At 47.5% G+C, this 19,706-nt stretch overlaps 1 protein-coding gene across 1 annotated transcript in view; it reads right to left on the reverse strand.

Moving 5' to 3' along the window:
• Positions 1–7,736: 7,736 nt before the first annotated feature.
• The window catches only part of Fa2h (fatty acid 2-hydroxylase), a 51,887-nt gene continuing 39,917 nt past the window's right edge, over positions 7,737–19,706 (reverse strand). Inside the window, exons 3-7 of the mRNA XM_021220656.1 lie at positions 19,187–19,329; positions 18,522–18,628; positions 11,778–11,950; positions 10,509–10,761; positions 7,737–9,104 (exon numbers count right to left, since the gene is read on the reverse strand). Of these exons, the coding sequence (XP_021076315.1) occupies positions 9,025–9,104; positions 10,509–10,761; positions 11,778–11,950; positions 18,522–18,628; positions 19,187–19,329 (756 nt within the window). The 3' untranslated portion in view covers positions 7,737–9,024. The remainder of the gene's footprint in view (positions 9,105–10,508; positions 10,762–11,777; positions 11,951–18,521; positions 18,629–19,186; positions 19,330–19,706) is intronic.

Here is a 19,706-nt window from a genome sequence, read left to right on the forward strand (position 1 = left end):
AAAAAAAAAAAAAAAAAGAAGAAGAAGAAGAAAACGCTGTTGGCTGACTCATGTTATATAGCTGGGAAAGAATAGAAATAAATTGTATGGTGAAACATTTTACTTTGAGACAACATAGTTCAGGGATGTCTGGGGGGCTTAGTTTACCTGTTTTCTTGCTTCTTTTCTTTATTAAAGATTTATTTATTTTATGTTATGTGGGTACACTGTCATTGTCTTCAGACACACCAGAAGAGGGCATCAGAACCCATTACAGATGGTTGTGAGCCACCATGTGGTTGCTGGGAATTGAACTCATGACCTCTAGAAGAGCAGTCAGTGCTCTTAACCGCTGAGCCATCGCACCAGCTCTGTTTTCTCATTCTTTTGCCCTTTCTCCCCATAGACATTCCCCACAAGGTCTCATGTAGCCCAGGCTGGCATGGAACTCACCGTGTAGCCAAGGGTGTTCTTGAACTGTTGGTCCTCTAGCCTTCCCTCCTGGATCCCGGGATAACAGAAGTGTGCCTCCACACTCCTTTTCTGTGGTGCTGTGGACTGAACCCAGGATTTTGTGCTTGCTAGGCAAATTCCCTGTCACTGAGCTGCATACCAGCCCCCTCTTTGTTTTGTGACAAGGTCTTTCTAAGTTACCTGAGCAGGTTTTGAACTTTTGTGATCCCTGCTTTCTTAGCCTCCCATGTGGCTGGAATAACAGACTTGGGCCATCAGGCCCACTTTGTAATTGTTCTCCCTTGTCAGTGGTCTTAGGTCTAGAGATTTATGCATGTACCTGCCTTAAATAGGGTTTTACTGCTGTGAACAGACACCATGACCAAGGCAACTCTTATAAAGACATTTCATTGGGGCTGGCTTACAGGTTCAGAGGTTCAGTCTATTATCATCAAGGCTGGAACATGGCAGCATGCAGGCAGGCATGGTACAGGAGGAGCTGAGAGTTCTACATCTTCATCTTAAGGCTGCTAGCAGATTACTCACTTCCCGGCAGCCAGGACTAGGGTATTATAGCCCACTCCCACTGTGACGCACCTACTCTAACAAGGCTACCACTCCTAATAGTGCCACTCCCTGGCCTAAGCATATACAAACCATCACAGTGATGATATACTGTGAGTCAACTCTCCTGGCAAAGGCAGAGGAAGGAAAAGCTGGGAAATGTGTGCCCCCAGGGCCAGCGAGATGACTCAGCAGGTAAAGGTGCATGCCTCTAAGCGGGAGATCATCTGGGACTCACACAGTGAACGATCGGAGAGAAGAAAAAATGTCCTGCAAGGTACCCTTTGACCATACTCTCACCGTGGACATATGCTTACACACATGCACAAATTAACGACAAAGAAAGATGTGGTCTTCATGGGAACTTACGAGACTCATGGTGTAGTCAGCCAGATTCCATGGGGGGTGATGTCAGCACTTGAAGTTCTAGGTCAGAAGGCAGCCTCCGCTCTGCCCAAGGCCATGGTCGAAAGAAGTGGGTAGCTGTGTGAACTGTCAATCATAACAGTAGCTGAACTGGGCGTGCTGACCTGCTAGAACTGGAAGCATCCGGTGTGAAAGCTTTCGAAGCAGATTTACTAGTGTCCCACCATCAATGTGCAAGATACCCATTTTCTCTGCCTCCTCGCCAGAGTCTTTTTTTTTTTTTTTTGCTTTTTCAAGACAGGGTTTCTCTGTATAGACCTGGCTGTCCTGGAACTCACTTTGAAGACCAGGCTGGCCTCGAACTCAGAAATCCGCCTGCCTCTGCCTCCCAAGTGCTGGGATTAAAGGCGTGCGCCACCATGCCCAGCGTCGCCAGAGTCTTGTTCTCTTGCTGTTTTTATTTTATTATTATTAAAAGCATTTTAATAGGTGTGTAGATATCTCAAAGTGACTTTAATTGGCATTTTCTTGGTGACCAATGATGCTAAATATCTTTCATGGGTTATTTGCTATAAGTAATTGCTTCTTTGATGAATGCCCATATCTTATGACCTGTTTTCACTTGTGATTTTTTTATTGACAAATATTGAGAGTTTATGTATCACAAATTCTTTGTTCAACATTTGGTCTCTGAATGGCAGTGCAATAACAACTAAGGACAAACCTACTGCAAACTGCAAACCTTCTATAAAATTAACCCCAAAGGATTGTAGATCTAAATGTAAAACAGAACTAATAACACTTTTAGAAAATGGTGTGAAATGAACAGAATTAAATATAGAAATCTTTTCTTACTGAGGAAATTCTTGAAATATTTTAAGTGAGTCTGATGAGGTATTTGTGTGTGTGTGTGTATGTGTTTGTGTGTATGTGTCCGTGTGTGTCTCTGTGTGCTTGTGTGTAGCTATGTGTGTGTATTTGTGTGTTTGTGTGTGTATATGTGTGTATGTGTGTGTATGTGTGTACGTGCAAGCTCATGAGTGTGTGTGCACACTCACCTAGACAGGTGTATGTGGAAGCCAGAGGATGACATCATGTGTCTCCTCAACTGCATCACCACCTATTATTTTATTGTAATACTTAAATTATTTAATGGGTGTTTTGCTTGCATATATGTGTGTGTACCATGTATATGAAGGGCCCCTGGAAGCCAGAGATGGTGTCCAATCCCTTGGGATTGGAGTTATAGATGATTGTGAAGGTTATACATGTGCTAGATATTGAACCTGGCTCCTCTAGAAGAGCAACTGTTTTAGTCAGGGTGATTATTGCTGTGACCATGACCAAAGTGCAAGTTGGGAGGAAAGAATTTATTCAGCTTACATGGCTTACACTTCCACTTGGCTGTTCATCACCAAAGGAAGTCAGAGCAGGAACTCACACAGGGCAGGGACCTGGGGGCAGGCAGGGGCCATGGAGGGGCGCTGCTTACTGACTTGCTTCCTATGGTTTGCTCAGCCTGCTTTCTTATGGAACTCAGGACACCAGCTGAGGGATGGCACCACCACCATGGGCTGGGCCCTCCCCGCTTGATCACTATTTGAGAAAATGCCTTACAGCTGGAGCTCATGGAGGCGTTTCCTCACCTGAGGTTCTTTCTCTCTGATGACTCTAGCTTGTGTCAAGATGACACACAAACCCAGCCCCATACAGCAATCTTCACTACAGTCTCCCACTATCTTATTAAAAGTTGTTTTTAGACACACACATACACACGCACACACAAATGTTTTGCCTGCATGTATGTATGTATGTGCACCACATGAAAGCTTGCAAAGGCCAGGCAGGGCAGGGTGTCAGATCTGCCACCCCCCACCCCCCATATTGTTTGATACAGGATTTCTCGCTGAACCTGGAGTTCACCGTTTCAATTAGACTGGCTGACTAGTGAGCCCTTAGAATCTGCTCCTTCCATCCCCCAGTGCTAGGATCAAACTTCTGGGCTTAGTGGTGCCTTGTTTGCAGTGAGGATACTAGAAACTACAAATTACCACTGAAAGACGTCGCAAAACTTTTGGAGGCAAACAGCTGGCTTTACTCCTCCATCTGTTGACTCATCCTTTGTCTTGGGTCTGAAGAACAGGGCAAAATAAACACAGGCAAGCACACTGATCCGCCTCCACCGGTGCTGAGTGGGATAGAGCGTGGATTGGCAGAGCAAGCAGGGCTCAGCGCATCTTAAACCCAGCGTCTGATGTCTCTCTCCGTGTAGTTCTGCACAGTGATTCTTTCAACCGTTCTCTGCTTTCTACTTTTATGTTAACTTGACACAAGCTAGAGTTATCGGAAAGGAGGGAACCTTAATTGAGAAAATGCCTCCATGAGATGCAGCTGTAAGCCATTGTCTTAATTACTGATCAGTGGGGGAGGGTCTAGCCCAAAGTGGGTGGTGCCATCGTGGACTAGTGGTCTTGGGTTCTATAAGAAAGCCGGCTGAACAAGCCACGAAAGCAAGCCACTAAGCGGGATCCTTCCATGGCCTCTGCACCAATTCCTATATAGCAATGTGCAAGTGTAAGCTCAATAAACCCTTTCCTCCCCAAGTTTCTTTGGCCACGGTGTTTCATCAGAGCCATAGAAACTCTTCATGAAAACACCTTCCTTAGGGTAGTTCTTCTTGGTGTGTTGCACAAAATTTTCATTTCACGAATTTTCTTTTCATTTTAAAGATTTCATTTTGTATTTGCGTGCGACATAGCCAGAAACCAAACAGATGGGGACCTATTCAACTTTGGACTTTCAGCCTCCAAAAGAGTCAGTGGAATAAACCTCTTTTCTTGATAAAGTACCTACTCTCAGGCATTTTGTTATAGCCACAAAATGGACTAATACAGTTGGATGTCAGAGGGTAGCTATAAATAAAGACAGGTGATGCCCCCGAAGACAGTCCTGTGCCAATGGGGGAAGGGAATGACTAGTCCATAAAGACTCTGGTGTCTTTTCCTCAAGTAAATGAACCTGACATGTTTATCTAATGCTTCTCAAAGTTAACCCTCCCCCAACCACTGCTCCTCATCTTTCAATCATGTCCATGTCATCTTCACTGTTGTTTTTGTTGGAGGTTTTGCATTCTAGAGAGCCTAAGAGAAGCTGGGATCCCCTCCTTTATGTGTTAGCCGGAACAAGAGATTTCCTTCTTTCTGTGTGTGGGGGATGAAGATAGGAGATCCAGCATTTCCCAAGGTTTACACTTATTCTGAAATATGCATTATAGATACAACTCATTCATTGGGCAGAATGCCTGTGAAGGAAACTCCAGCCACTGAGGCTGTTTGCAGATCCACAGGAGAGTGTTTCTGTGTTTCCTCCCCAAACAGTCGATAAGACAGGGGAGTTAGACAAGAGAACAAGACAGGAAGTTTTAAAACTAATCACACAAGCATGGTTTCTTTCTTTCTTTTTTTTTTTTAAGTTTATGATAAGGGTTTATTGGTTCTTACTTTTTCTCTGTCTCATATATATGTATATAAAATGTCTACATATATATCTATATACACATTCTATATATTACATATATAATTTGTCTTATAAATTAATCAAGAATTTTCATAGTATTCAAGAATTTTCACAGCTGTCTGAAACTTTTTTAATTTGATATTTTCTTTATTTACATTTCAAATGTAATCCCCTTTTCTAGTTTCCCCCCTGAAAATCCCTTCTCCCCTCCCCCATCCTCCTGCTCCCCAACCCACCCACTCCTGCTTCTTGGCCCTTGGTCACAGAGCCTTCACAGGACCAAGGGCCTGTCTTCCCATTGATGACTGACTAGGCCATCCTCTGCTACATATATAGATAGAGCCACAAGTTCCACCATGTGTTTTCTTTGGTTGGTGGTATAGTTCCAAGGAGCTCTGGGGGTACTGGTTAGTTCATATTGATGTTCCTTCTATGGGGCTTCAGTCCCCTTCAGCTCCCTGGGTATTTCTCTGGCTCCTTCATTGGGTACCTTGTCCTCTGTCCAATGAGTGACTGTGAGCATCCACTTCTGTATTTGCCAGGCACTGGCAGAGCCTCACAGGAGACAGCTATATCAGGCTCCTGTCATCAGGCTCTTGTTGGCATCTGCCTAGTGCCTGGGTTTGGTGGTTGTTTATGGGATGGATCCCCAAGTGGGGCAGTCTCTGGATGGTTGTTCCTTCAGGCTCTGCTTTGTCTCTGCAACTCCTTCCATGGGTATTTTGTTCCCCATTCTAAGAAGGAACGAAGTATCCACACTTTGGTCTTCCTTCATGAGTTTCATGTGTTTTGCAAATTGTATCTTGGGTGTTCTGAGCTTCTGGTCTAATATCCACTTCTCAGTGAGTGCATATCATGTGTGTTCTTTTGTGATTGGGTTACCTCACTCAGGATGATATCCTCCAGATCCATCCATTTGCCTAAGAATTTAATAAATTCATTGTTTTTAATTGCTGAGTAATACTCCATGGTGTAAATGTACCACATTTTCTGTATCCATTTCTCTGTTGAGGGACATCTGGGTTCTTTCCAGCTTCTGGCTATTATAAATAAGGCTGCTATGAACATAGTGGAGCATGTGTCCTTATACAAGCGTGGTTTCTAAACAGGAACTCTGAGAACTGTCCTAACAAGCGGGGCTGCATGCTGTCACCAGGGGGCAGCAGAGTCCAGGGACCAGAAGGCAAAAACCCAACTGTTACTAGGCAGAGCTGATGGAGACAAGGCTGACTGATACTGGGCTTCTCTACATGTAGCTTATTGTTCTGGGTACAAGACAAAGGATACAAAGTTCAAAGCAGAGATCAAGAAAGAATGCAATAGGACAGAATTGAGGGAGTAGTTCCTCTGGCCACCCAAAGACCCAATGGTCTGGGGAGTGCTAACACCTGGCTGGGGGCTAGGTGCTGGATAGAGAATCAGGCAAGGACAATTGCGAGATCAATAAGAGACAACGTTGCATTTGCTTTGCTCTGATCAGAATTCCATCAGTTCTTTTGAACCTGCTTCCTTGAATTTCTGCTGAGGTTGGATAGATGCTGTTACCTTTGGCTCCCCAGGAGCCTGCCTTTGCTATTTGGTGGGTTCTTTTTTCTTCCACCCTTCTCCACCCCATTTCTTCCACTGTTTCAACCTCCTAACACTAAATATGAGAGAAAAAAAAGGATAGATTGGGAAAGCTGACATCTTTATTGTTAGACTACTTCCTGCTGCGTAGGGAGGGGTGTTAAGTTTTTTTTTGGGGGGGGGCAAGTTTAATCTTCAGGATATCTAATTTCTTCTTGTTCTTGTTTCTTCTTTGCACAAGACTACCTAAAAAAACTAAATAAATAACTGATATCCCACTCTTGGGGCTCTAGCATTTATATACCCTCTGATGAGTCCCCCAAATTCCCAGAGTCACACAATCTCTGAAACTATCTGCCACTGTCAAAATGGTGCCCCCGCTAGAGCAAGAGGTAACATGGTCAGCTGCTGTGGACAGTCTGAAGCAGCCCCATGTCCTACACCAGGGACTAAAACAAAAACGTATTCTTTTTCTTAAATTTATGTATGTATGTATGTATGTATGTATGTAATGTATGTGAGTATACTGTAGCTGTCTTCAGACATCCCAGAAGAGGGCATCATATTTCATTACAGATGGTGGTGAGCCACCATGTGGTTGCTGAGATTTGAACTCAGGGCCGTCAGAAGAGCAGTCAATGCTCTTAACCACTGAGTCATCTCTCTCTAGCCCCAGAGTGTCTATATTAACTCCCCATCACCATGCTCAGGAAATATCACAGAAGAGGAGACATAGAGAATGAGGAATGCTGGGAGATTCTGTCTTTTTATGTTTATATGTTTATTGTTTTTAAAATTTTTTTATGTTTATTACTTTTTATATGTTATTGAAATCATGATCTCACAGCAGCTGTTGTCATCTGCGTAAGACCTACCCAAGATCAAGTTAGCCAAAATCTCAGCATAGATGAGGGAGATGGTTGCCAGGCTGGAGTTTATACTGAGGAACAGTGGGCAGTGGGTTGTTGTTGAGGGACAGGAAACTTTTTAGTTTTTCATTGTTTGTTTGTTGTTTGAGACAGGATTTTTCTGTGTAGCCCTGGCTGTCCTGGAACTCACTTTGTAGACCAGGCAGGCACTGAACTCAACACATCCACCTGCTTCTGCCTCTGCTGGGATTAAAGGCGCGCACTATGACACACAGTCTGTCAGCTTTTTATTATCTCATTGCCCAGAAACTGGGTACAACTTGCTCGGAGTGATAACACCTTCCTCCTTCTAGACCAGTCAGTGTCCCTCCTTCCCAGTGATAACGGAGTCCAGTCACCATCAACAAACACGAATGGGTCATTGCTGGTTTCTTCTCAATGTTTTATTTTTCAAAATATACAATTTATTTACATCTTTATTTCACAACTGCAGTTTTGTATATTTATCCCAAAATCTCTAGATAGCTTCACCGTAAACAGTACAAATCATAGACTGGTCACACTGCCTCTCTTTAGTCTTTGCACCCATTGGGTTTTTGATAAGTTTCAAGTAGTAATCGCTTGTGGGTAAGAAAGGAACAAAAAGGAAGGCAAGATGATTTTTTTTTTTTTGTCTTTTACATAAGCTCAATACATAGGATTAGAAAGGGCCATCTGACCAGCTACTTCATTTGGGGCCAGATTAAAAATATTTATGTAGCTTATAAATAAGACTTGGGAGCAGTGAGGGCTCTGGTTACAAGGAAGGACAGTCTGGGTGGGGGAGGGTGATAAGGCACCACATACAAGCCCCTTCTTGGCTTCAGGAGGCACTTCTGGGAGGGTCCTGAGTGGGGCAGGTTTCTACCTGTGCAGGTGGAGGCCAAGTATGACCAGGGCTAGGCTGGGGATCTCACTAACGCAGACTTCTCCAGCCTCTGCTGGGGAGCAGTTTTGTGGTTTGGGGGGAGAGGGGAGACAGAGAAAGCTGCTGTTGATCCCCAAAGACAAGGGCCAAGGCTTCTGTCAGCCTTGCAGCAGAGAATGCCAGCCACCCTCGTGCTCTCTGCCCAGGAAGACAAGTGCTGGATCACTTCTGCAGATAGTACAGCTGGTATCTGGGGTTGGCAGGGCCCAAAGTGGCTGTCCTGGGGTCTGGGAATGGCCTGTGGGAGGCATCGTGCCGTTTCTTCTTGGAATAGCCCTTCATTTACTTCTGCACCATCAAACTCTCCCAAGAAAGGATAGGAGAGTACGATGTGGCCACAGGCCTGCACGCCATGCTTCCGCTGTGCATGGGGAAGCCCCCAGGGAGCCCAGGGTTCTAAGGCACAGGTGGGGTCAGTTTCCTTCATGCCCCTTGGGGCCACTGTCTGGACCCTGAAACAGCACTGAGGGTTGAAGCTTAGGCACGAATGCCAACGGGGAGGTCATCATTCTCTGGGAATGAGCCAGTCCCCAAGGGCCACGGCTATCAAGAGAAGAGGATGCTATCCTCACACAGGAAGCCGGAAGGGAAGCCCTGCTTTCAGGTCTCCACCAGGCCCCAGGGCTAGGCAGAGCCCATCCTGCCTGGCCAAGCTGACCTCAGCAGGTCTGGGTGGAGGTGGGGGGTAGGACATGGGTAGGGTCTGGGGATAGACCAAGGGCAGAACAGAGGGTCTAGGGGTTGTCACTGCATCTTCGGGTGGGCTTCCTCTGGAATGAGGGTGTGGAAAAAGTAATCCCACAGTTTAGTGCTGATGCCAAACCCTGCAGAGGGAGACAAACGGGACAGAGGGTGAGGTGCTGGTAGAAGAGAAGAAAGACATTTACCTGGGGAGGGCGAGCTAGGGAAGACTCAGCAGCCAGGGACCAAGGACCAAACACCTGTGTTTGTCCTGTTTCTGGGTTGGCCTGGCCCTATCTGTGTTTCCAGGTTTCCCCCCTCCAACTTCCCTCTCTTCCTTGCCGGGACAACTCTATTCCTATCCCCAGGAGTTGTTCCTGGAATGCCGGCTTCCCAGACATCAGACACTACCCCTTCTTTTCATCTGGTCTCAGCTCCAGTGACTGCTGCGGAGACCCGTTTCTTGAATTACATTATGTGGGCTTTATATGTCAGCATGGTAGGTGCAAGAATCACTTGTCTTTTGAGTCCTGGGGGGGTGTGGCTAGGGTCTGCAGAGGAACTCATTTCTGATTTCATTCAATTCAAATTATTTTAAGTTTTGATGTGAACTCAAATTTGACTCGGTTACTGGATAATGCAGAAGTATATTTGAAGCAACTGATATTGGTGAATCTGTATTACTATTATTATTGTTAGTATTATTACTATTACTATATGAGCATCAGTGTTTTTCCTGTGTGGGGGCATCAGATCCCCTGGAACTGGAGTCACAGACAATCGTGAGCTGCCAGGTGGGTGCTGGGAATTGAACCTGGGACCTCTGGAAGAGGAGCAGTGCTCTTAACCACTGCCCCCATGAGTCTGTCTTTTTAATTACATATTCATATAGATTAAATATTCCTGATGAAAATTTTAGCATATGAATCGAGATGTGTTCTCAGTACAAAATAGACTTAGTATAAGATACTGTAAGCTAACTCATATAATGGTCTTCATGTTAATTACAAGATGGTAATACTTTAGTTATGCTGGTTAAATATATTACACACTTTATTTTATTTTTTTTTGTCTCTTTTTCTGTATGTGCATTGGTGTTTTTCCTGTGTGGGGGCATCAGATCCCCTGGAACTGGAGTCACAGACAATGGTGAGCTGCCAGGTGGGCGCTGGGAATTGAACTCAGGACCTCTGGAAGAGTCTCACTTTACAGCTCTGGTTGGCCTAGAACTCCCTATGTAGACCAGGCTGGCCTGGAACTCACAGAGACCTTCCTGCTTTAGACTCCAGAGTACTAGGTTTAAAGGCCTGCGCTACCACCACCTAGCCCGAAGCTTTCTTGCTTTATTTTCTTTATGACACTTAACCACTGTCGGAGATAATCTTTGCCATGTATTGGTTTCCTTGCTTGCCCCTCTCTGCATGGCTGTCTAGACAGATGAGCTCTCTGTATAAGCCACTCCCTGAATGGAGCCCGGCTCTTAGTTGGGGCTGAATCTGCCAAATATATCAATAAACAAAAATAAAGGCCCGGAGGCCCGGCCTTACCTGATTTCTGGTATTCGAAGTGATGCTTGACATGGTGGGCCTTCATGTTGTACAGGTAGGAACCCTTGTGTGGAGAGCCAAAGTGCAGGTAGTAATGGGTCATGTCGTAGAGGACATAGCCCAGGAGACCCCCAGCAAAAATGATGCCTCCCACGGTCTCAGGCAGAATGAGCCGCAGGAACACATAGAAGAAGGCAATCACTAGGGAGGCTGGCACTGGGGGGAAGACCAGACGGGAGCCATCAAACGGTGCCTGTTGGCAGAGAGGTGCGGGTGTCAGAGGCAGCCCAAGGCCGAGCCTAAGCCCATGGCCACTGGGCCTACTTATGGCTACAGCCTGTCAGCGTGCCAATGCTTCTTATACAGAATGGAGTGGAGCAGCTGGCTGGGTGTTGCAATGAGGGGTGACCTGTCCTGCACAGGCTTGTTATCTTTGTTTGCTTTGAGACAGGTAGGTCAACATGCCTGAAAGACCCAGATAAAGTATCCCATCCCTTATTTCGTAGTCAGGATGGGACCTGGCAAACTTCCCAAGGGCAACCACACCGTTTCCCAGGACCACTTGGGTTCTGGGACTTGTTAGCTGCTAGACAGGAGGAATAAGGGACAGGGAGGCATCGTGCCCAGCCTCTAGAATCCTCTCACCACAGTCTGGGTTAACCCCGGGCTGCTGATGTGAGGTTCCCCCACACAACATCAGCAACCGGAGGCTTCTTTGTTGAAGAGGGTTTACGGGGAGCCACAGAATCAGAGGCCAAGCCTTTGGCTCATGACCCTCAAAGGAAGAGGGGCCAGTTACTCGGTTCCTTGATCCCCGAGTGCTTCAGTTTCCCCTGCGGAATGGGCACACAGGACAGCCATCTTCAGAAGACAGCTTTACCAGCATGAGGGGTTTTGTCTGTTTTGTTCATTGAAGTCTGGTTCAATGTTCCTGGAGTATTCCAAGAACATTGCTCGGTGAACGGATGAGTTGTGAGCTTTAAAGATGGTGACAGGTCTGGATGATGATGATGATGATGATGATGATGGTGTGTGTGTGTGTGTGTGTGTGTGTGTGTGTGTGTGTGTGTACACTAGAGCATGTACACACCTGACTCACGTCGTCCCTACCTGGCTCAGATCAGAATGTCCAGCCCAGCCACCCCTCTGAGAAATCTCAAGCATCCTTGGTTTCCATCACTTCTAGCCCAGGACCGGATTCTTGGGACGACTCCTGGGAGCTGGCTGCAGGTGCTGGATGGGGCCTGGTGTGGGACCCACCCTGCTCACCTTGTGGTGCTGGCCGTGCATGACAAAATGCAACATGATGAGGTAATGGCTGTTGCTGGGGGGCTTCATATGGAACAGGAAGCGGTGGATGACGTACTCCACAAGGGTCCAGACAAGCATGCCCAGCACGAAGAGGCCTATGAACACGGACTCCGGCATCATCATTGAATACTCTGCAGTGGAGAGAGGTGGTCGGGGTTGATGAATGCCATGCACACCTGTGCCCAGTGGCTCCAGAGTCCTTGACTTGTCACCCAGGCTAACTTAGGTATTGTTGCCCTCTGCCTAGTAGCTGTGGGCAAGCTACCACTGAAAAGCCCTGTGGTGAGGTGGGAAGAAGGCTGTGAGAATCTACAGTGGGCTTGGAAGGGATCTTTACTAGAATGGTAGCTATTGGCCAGAGCGCCAGCGTTTTTCAATGGGGACTGTAGGAGGCACAGCTCTGGCTGAAAGCTGGATCTCTACCTAGAAGGGTGACCTGGTGGCACAGGGGAAGGAAAGGAGACCATCTTGAAAGAGCTACCAGAGCCAGGAGTCACTGATGGAAGAAATGAGCAACTGGGGACTGTGTGTAAAGGTCCCACAGGCAGGAAGGACAGGAAAACCTAAATACAGAAATGTCAACAGACTGGAAATCACAGTGTGCGAGGGGAAAGGTCAGCTTGAATGGATGCGGAGAGGCTGTCCAGGTATCTTCAGGATCAGAGTCCTTGCGATCCAGCCCTCCGATGACATCCTGCAGTTCTTCAGGCTCGGGTCATGGCTCTATAAGAGACTGCAATTCTAGTCCTTTCTGCTCTTGTCTAGGCTCCTCTTCGTCTGTCTTACCTTCTTGGCTTTACCCTCTGTGATGGTTAGTGATCATTGTCAGCCTGACTGGATTTAACATCTCCATGGAAACGCACCTCTGTGTGCTTCTGTGAGGGTGTTTCCAGAAACATTTACACAGACCGGGGAAGAGCGATCTCGAGTGTGGGTCACACAGTGTCCTGGGCTGGAGTGAAGAGAAGTGAGCCGGGCAGCACTCATCTCTCCTGCTCCCTGCCTGTGGGCATGAAGTGACCAGCTGATTCATGCCCCTGCTCCAAGACCTCCCAGCCTTGATGGACTAGCCTCAAACTAGGAGCCAGACCAATCGCTCTTGTCAGGCATTGGGTCAGAGCAACTAGGAAATTAATTATAGCAGGGCAGTGGTGGCACGCGCCTTTAATCCCAGCACTTAGGAGGCAGAGGCAGGCTGATTTCTGAGTTCGAGGCCAACTTAGTCTACAGAGTAAGTTCCAAGACAGTCTACACAGAGAAACCCTGTCTCAAAAAAAAAAAAAGGAAATTAATTATACATGCCCCTTCCTCACTACAGTTTAGCTATTCTCTCTCTCTCTCTCTCTCTCTCTCTGTCTCTCTCTGTCTCTGTTTTTTGTTTGTTTTGTTATTACATTTTAAAACTTTGTAGTAAATTACATTCTCCAAGCAACATTACTTAGGAAGCTAGAGTTATTTGTGTGTGTGTGTGTGTGTGTGTGTGTGTGTGCATGTGTGGGTCTCTTATGACTTTCTGTCTGTCTCTCCCTCCCCCCTCTCTCAAAATAGCCTTATTATAAGATATAATCTTAAGGAGCTGGAGAGATGGCTCAGCGGTTAAGACTGCTTTTCCAGAGGTCCTGAGTTCAATTCCCAGCAACCACAAGGTGGCTCGCAACCATCTGTAACAGAATCCGATGCCCTCTTCTGGTATCTGAAGAGAGCCACAGTGTACTCACATTATATATATATATATATATATATATATATATATATATATATCAGAACATAGTGGCACATGCCTGTAATTCCAATAACTGGGAGGCTGAGGCTGAAGGATCGTTAGTTTAAAACCAGTTTGGGCTACACAATGAGAGCCTGTCTCACAAAATTTTCTTGTACCACACATTTCACCCATAAAAGAGAGTTCAGTGTTTTTTTGTTTGTTTGTTTTAGCATATTTTAAATTGTGTGTCCATAGTCAATCAAGTGTTGGGACTGGATGTCCCCTCTCAGGCTCTACTGTGGAAACTATGCCTCTGTCCCTTGGATTGAAGCCTTCACCCCACAAACTCTGTTTGCTAACTGAGTTTAACCACAGGCTGGCAACCCCCAGATCTATACTTCTACCCCACCTTTGGTCGGCCACTTGCCACTGTGTATCTGCACGTGGTGTACACAGGACCCCAGCACTGACCCTTCGCAAATGAAGCTGACTGCCTTCCTCCTTCTTTGGCCCTCACCCTCCAGGTTAGTCACTGGGCTGTCCTCCTCTGGGGATAACCACATGTTACCAAACCTTAAGCTATCCTCCTACTTCCAGCAGTGACCAGGACCTGTCACCCCTACCCACTTCAGATCTTCTTGGTAAAGTGAAAGAAGCCACGGGCAAGGGCCACAGAGTGCCTGCTTCCATTTAAGTGGAAATCCAGACCAAGTATATCCATAGACACAGAAAGAGCGGAGGCCAGTGTGGGGAGGAGGGAGGAGAACGAGGAGGAACTGAGTTCCCTTCTGAGGTGTTTGGATGTTTGGAACTATATAGGGATGGTGCCTGAACTCAGGGCCACCGAGCTATTCAAATTAAAACGGTTTCACCATGTGTGAATCTCATCTCCACTGGCACTTGTCTGTTTCCTTATTATTATCGCAATAGCCTCCTCATAAGCATATGGCTTGTGGAGGAGGAGTATGTAGTTGTTTTTCCTGACAGCCTCTTCAGTGCTAAAATTACAGCCACGCACCACCATGCCCAATCTGTCATTTAAATCTATTTGTCTACCCACTCATCCATCTTAGTTCACTATTTTCCTTTCTAGATAGTTATTATTTTTAAGTGTGTGTGTGTGTGTGTGTGTGTGTGTGTGTGTGTATGCAGGTCCACAAGAAAACCAGAGGTGCCTGATCTCTTGGAGCTAGATTACGGAAAGGTCATCAGCTGGTACCGACCTCAAGTCCTCTGCTAGAGCAGTGCCATTTCTCCAACCCCATGTCACAGATCTGAATCCCTCTACCTTACCACCTAGTGGCCCCCAGGGCAGAGTCAGACTTCCACTCCTTCTATACCTTGTTAAGCCATTCTGCGACATCTCCTGGCCTTTAACCAAAGTCTAGTCCCCTCCCACACATACAACATTCCATGTCCCTCAAGTCCTGTCCTTCCAGACATGTCACCTATACGGAGGCTCAATCAAAGCACCAATGAATGGTTCCTTAGATATGCCATGTCGTTTTTTTCCCTGCACACACAATTTTGCTGATGCTGTGTCCCCTGGAGTCCCCTTGCCTTTTTTTTAATCCCTGGGGATCAGCCCACATGGCTCATGTAGATGTCTCCACCCACTTCTGGCTGCTTCGTGCATCTTGCTCTGCCCTCCGGTGTCACCCTTAGGCACTAGGTCCTGTGTTGCCATTTGCCCCAAACTTGGTGGTAATAAGTTTTGTTTTGTTTTGTTTTTTTTAATGAGTGAGTTCTTCTCTATGTGCCCAGTGCTTAACACAGAAGGTTCACAGAGACTTATGGGGAGAGAAGAGGGGTAGAGAAAGACCATGATAGGCTTGTGCCCGGATAAATTTTGATCTGGGTCCCTCTATGAGCAGACCGGGCTCATAGGGAGACAGCATAGAGAGGACCCTCTGAAGGACCCAGGTCGTCTGTACACCGTAGGCAGGCCCAGGCACAATGGCTGTGTGCGGGGGAGGGGCTGCAGAGGGAGGAAGACATTCTGAGCATATGGGAAGCGGGAGTGACCACTAGCTTTTTGCCTATAGCCAGGCTGTTCTTGTTTACATTAGCAGTCCCAGAGCTGCAGAGTGAGGCTCTGTCATTTTGACAAATGGCTCCAAGTGGGTCTCCAGGTGCTCGGGGATTACCCTTCCCTTGGAAATGCACATGACATGTGGCTCCGTAGGCACCCATAGGTCCCACAGGCTCCACCCTACTCTGAAGTTGGTGTCTCCTTTGAACTATATCATAGTATATCCTGACCCTCTCTACCTTCTCTTCATTTCTTCAGGACATCATTTGTCCAGTGGCTACAATGGGACCCCACTGAGTGTCCCTTTTACCTGGCTTGGAGAGTTCTTATTTGCTCTGCCTGTGACTTGGGCCTGGCATGGCGATCTGCGGGGATGAGAGACACACGAGGCAACGGGTCTCTCACGCCACCATGGCTGGCATGGCAGCCACAGGCTTACTGGCCTGCCAAGCTGGACCTTTATCTTGCAGGCCCATTTTAGCTGTCTGCAGAGGCCTGTGGTGCTGTGGAGCCCTCAAATCACTGTCCTGGCCATGCAGAACAGCCCTTTCCTATAGGTCAAGCCTCCACCCGCCTCCTCACCCCAGCATTACCCAGTCTGCCCATCCGGATGGAGCTGGTACTGAGTGACATCTCTGGAGAAATCCAGCAGAGGGACCTGGGCCAAAGCTTTAGGGTCCCCTTCCCCCTCTGGCCACCAGCCCTGGCTGCCCTGTCACTGTTGGTAATTGTTAGGGGAGTGCTGGGCAGACAGTGGGCAATTCAGTGAGCAGGCCTCTGTGCAACAAGCCCCGTGCTGTGCCTGAGTTATTCAGCGTGGGCCGAAAGGGTAACTGCGGCTAGTGGGATGTGCACGGTAACCCTCTGGGCTCTGGGCTGGGTTGTGGGGGCACTTTCCACAGCTTGTTCGTCCCCCACCCTATCTTGGGTGAGGCAGAGAAGCCGAGGGTCTCAGTGCTATGGGAGGTTGACTTGCTGCCCTCAGGAAATGTAGGATGAAGAGAGGCCTCTGTGTGCAGAGGAAGGAAACCGTCTGGTGCGTGTCGGGGACAAACTGTGATCAGGCGAGGGAACGTAACAACCCTCAGGTGCCAGGCAGGTTAGCTAGTCAGGAGGCTGAGGTAAGCACCAACTCTGTGAGCCGAGATGGCAGAGAAGCCACTCTGAGAAACTCAGTTCTATGTGTTCTGTGGATAATAGCCCATGCCAAACTCTCTGTCCCCTACCCCTTAACCAGAGGCTGGGGGGAATAGCTGGTCTCCATGTCCTAGGCTACAACGACCCCGAGTCACTTGTTTAACAATTTCAGGCTGTATTTTGTGTCTGTGTGCTCATTTGTGTGTGTGAATACACACGTGTCTACAGGTATGTGGCAAGCATGTAGAGGCCAGAGGACAGACAGCCATGGGTGTTGGTCTTCCTCAAGAGCCATCCACTTTGTTTTTTGAGACAGAGTCTCTCACTGGAACTTGAAGCCGGACAATTAGGCTAGGCTGGCTGGTTGGTGGACCCCAGGGGTCCATGTGTCTCTGCCTCCTGAGCTCTGGGATCACACGTGCTCCCCGCCCAGCCTGGCTGTTTATGTAGAGTCTGCACTCAAACTCAGGTGCCCGCGCTTGCGAGACAAACACTTTACCGACTGGGTTATCTCCCCAGTCCCTTCCTCAACTGTATTTTTAAATTAATTGTCTTAAAACCCTGGGAGATAATCTTGCATGCACATAACCATGTACCATGTGTGATACATGTATACATTCTGGAATAACCATGCTTCCTCAGCTCTGAGAGGACAGAACAATAGAGGAGTCTCAGGGAAGAACCTGGTCTGGCACAGGCTCTACAGTAAGAGGGGATCTGTGTCGCTGAAGACTCAGCTTGTGTTGTGTGGCTCTTAGCTTTGAGGACAGTCTATGGTACTTGCATATCTTTCTCCCATGTTCTCCTCCGATCTGAGGTGAGCACAGACTCATCCGACTTCAGCTGGGCCACCTCAAATACTGCTTTCACGTCTGTCTGTTTGTGTGTGTATGTATGTATGTATGTATGTATGTATGATCTATCTATCTAGATATCTATCTATCTTCTATTGTCTTTTTTTGTTTTGTTTTGTTTTGTTTTTCCAAGACAGGGTTTCTCTGTATAGCCCTGGCTGTCCTGGAACTCACTCTGTAGACCAGGCTGGCCTCGAACTCAGAAATCCGCCTGTCTCTGCCTCCCGAGTGCTGGGATTAAAGGCGTGCACCACCACTGCCTCTATTGCCTTTTGGGTCAGAGACTCATTATATAACCCTGGCTAGCCTTGGATATGCTATAGCAGATGAGGCTGGCTAGCCTTGGATATGCTATGGCAAATGAGGCTGGCTAGCCTTGGATATGCTATGGCAGATGAGGCTGGCTAGCCTTGGATATGCTATGGCAGATGAGGCTGGCTTCCCGCTTGTCTTTGTTCTTGACGCGCTAGGGTTCCATGTGTGCACCACCACACCTGGTCTTCCTTTAGCCTCCCAGTGAGGAATTCTAGGCTGTACATTCTCTGTTATCTGAACTGAGACAGAGCGTCACTATGCAGCGTTGGCTGCCCCAGGGCTGCTGATGTGTATAAGAATAGCCTCAATTTGTAACGGTATTCCTGTCTCCACCCCCCCACCCCACCCCCCACCGCTGAGATTATGGAGCAAGGGTGTACCTACCACGCCTAGCGCATTCTCTGTTCTTAATCTCAGTGAGAAGTTCCCTTCCCCGGTTGTTTTATTGTTGTGACATTTGAGGACACCATTTTGTTTCGTTTCTATTCATATGATGCTCGTTTTTGTACCCACGGGTTTGGGAGGATGACTCTTTTTCGTTCTAGGCTGCGCTTTGAAGTGTTTGTGATGTGGTTTCCTATGCCCATAGAAACTCCACACCGTTTCCTGCCTTCAAGACCCACGGGAACAAGTCAGGGAGAGGCCCGTCGTAGTGTTACCTCTTGTGAATGACGCGAAGAGCCGGATGTTGTCCTGGGTGAGGGTTCGGTAGTAGGACCAGCTGAGGTACAGCACCAGGGGCACCCAGATGATGGGGACACTATACCTGCAGGAGGGTCATCGGGGTGAGAGAGAGATACACAGGGAGGGAAGGGGAGACAACACAATCGAGCTTCCCTGAAGCATACATCTTAACTATGGAGGGAGGGAGATAATGAAAGCTGTGGTCCAAAGGGACAATGGCGTGAAGAGCAGAGGAAAAGAGAGGCCAAGCTGAGTCTGTCTGCCCGACTCTTGTGATGAGTCTTGAGCAGAAAAGAATTATGGGATACTACAGTTACTGAGTCTTGGACAGCTATATAGACACTGACCTCTTGTGGCAGGAGGAACTAATTGCAGGAAAAATTGTTTCCCTGGGCATTAAAGGCTTCTAACCCTATAAAGAAGTTTAGAAAAGAGCGGTTGCACATGGAACGATGTTACCCAGATAGGAGATGAAACCATGCGCAGGAATTGATTATGGAGTTAGCCTGTTCCACCCTCTCCAGTAATTTACAGAATATCCTTTATTATAAGGAGGGACTCAACTGTTCCTGCTTCTATATTTTCCCCGGCATTATCAGAGGTGAGGGGTGGCCCGTTCCAGACCCTGCATGGCGCTCACCAGACGGTCTTGGAGAGGGCCTCGATGAGGTCCGAGTGGAAGAGGCGAATGGGCCTGGCCACTGGTTGGTGAACCCATTCATCATACTTCTCCCCCAGGTGGCCCACCTGCCATAGCAGAGGTTTCTGCCAGTCCACCAGGTCCTGTGAGAGACAAATCGAAACCTTGGGATTTGATATTTGTTTCCACGTCTTGGTTATAGCATGCTATTCCTTAGCACCATCTCAGCTTGTGTGGTCTGTGTGGAGCCGCCCTCATGGTGGCTTTTGGAGAGGGAACTCCATGCCTAACCAGACTGCCCCTTCCAGCCCCAGGATGTAGAATCTATATCAGATCAAGCAAGCTCTGGATGGCTATGAACTGCCTGTTGTAAGTTCAGGGAACTAAACCTGGATCCTGAGCCATCTCTAGTCCCCAGAAACCCTATTTGTATTTCTTTGTATTTCTCATTCTCTCCCTCTCCTCTCTCTCTCTCTCTCTCTCTCTCTCTCTCTCTCTCTCTCACACACACACACACACA

This window comes from Mus pahari, chromosome 20, assembly GCF_900095145.1.
Source record: "Mus pahari chromosome 20, PAHARI_EIJ_v1.1, whole genome shotgun sequence".
NCBI lineage: Eukaryota > Metazoa > Chordata > Mammalia > Rodentia > Muridae > Mus > Mus pahari.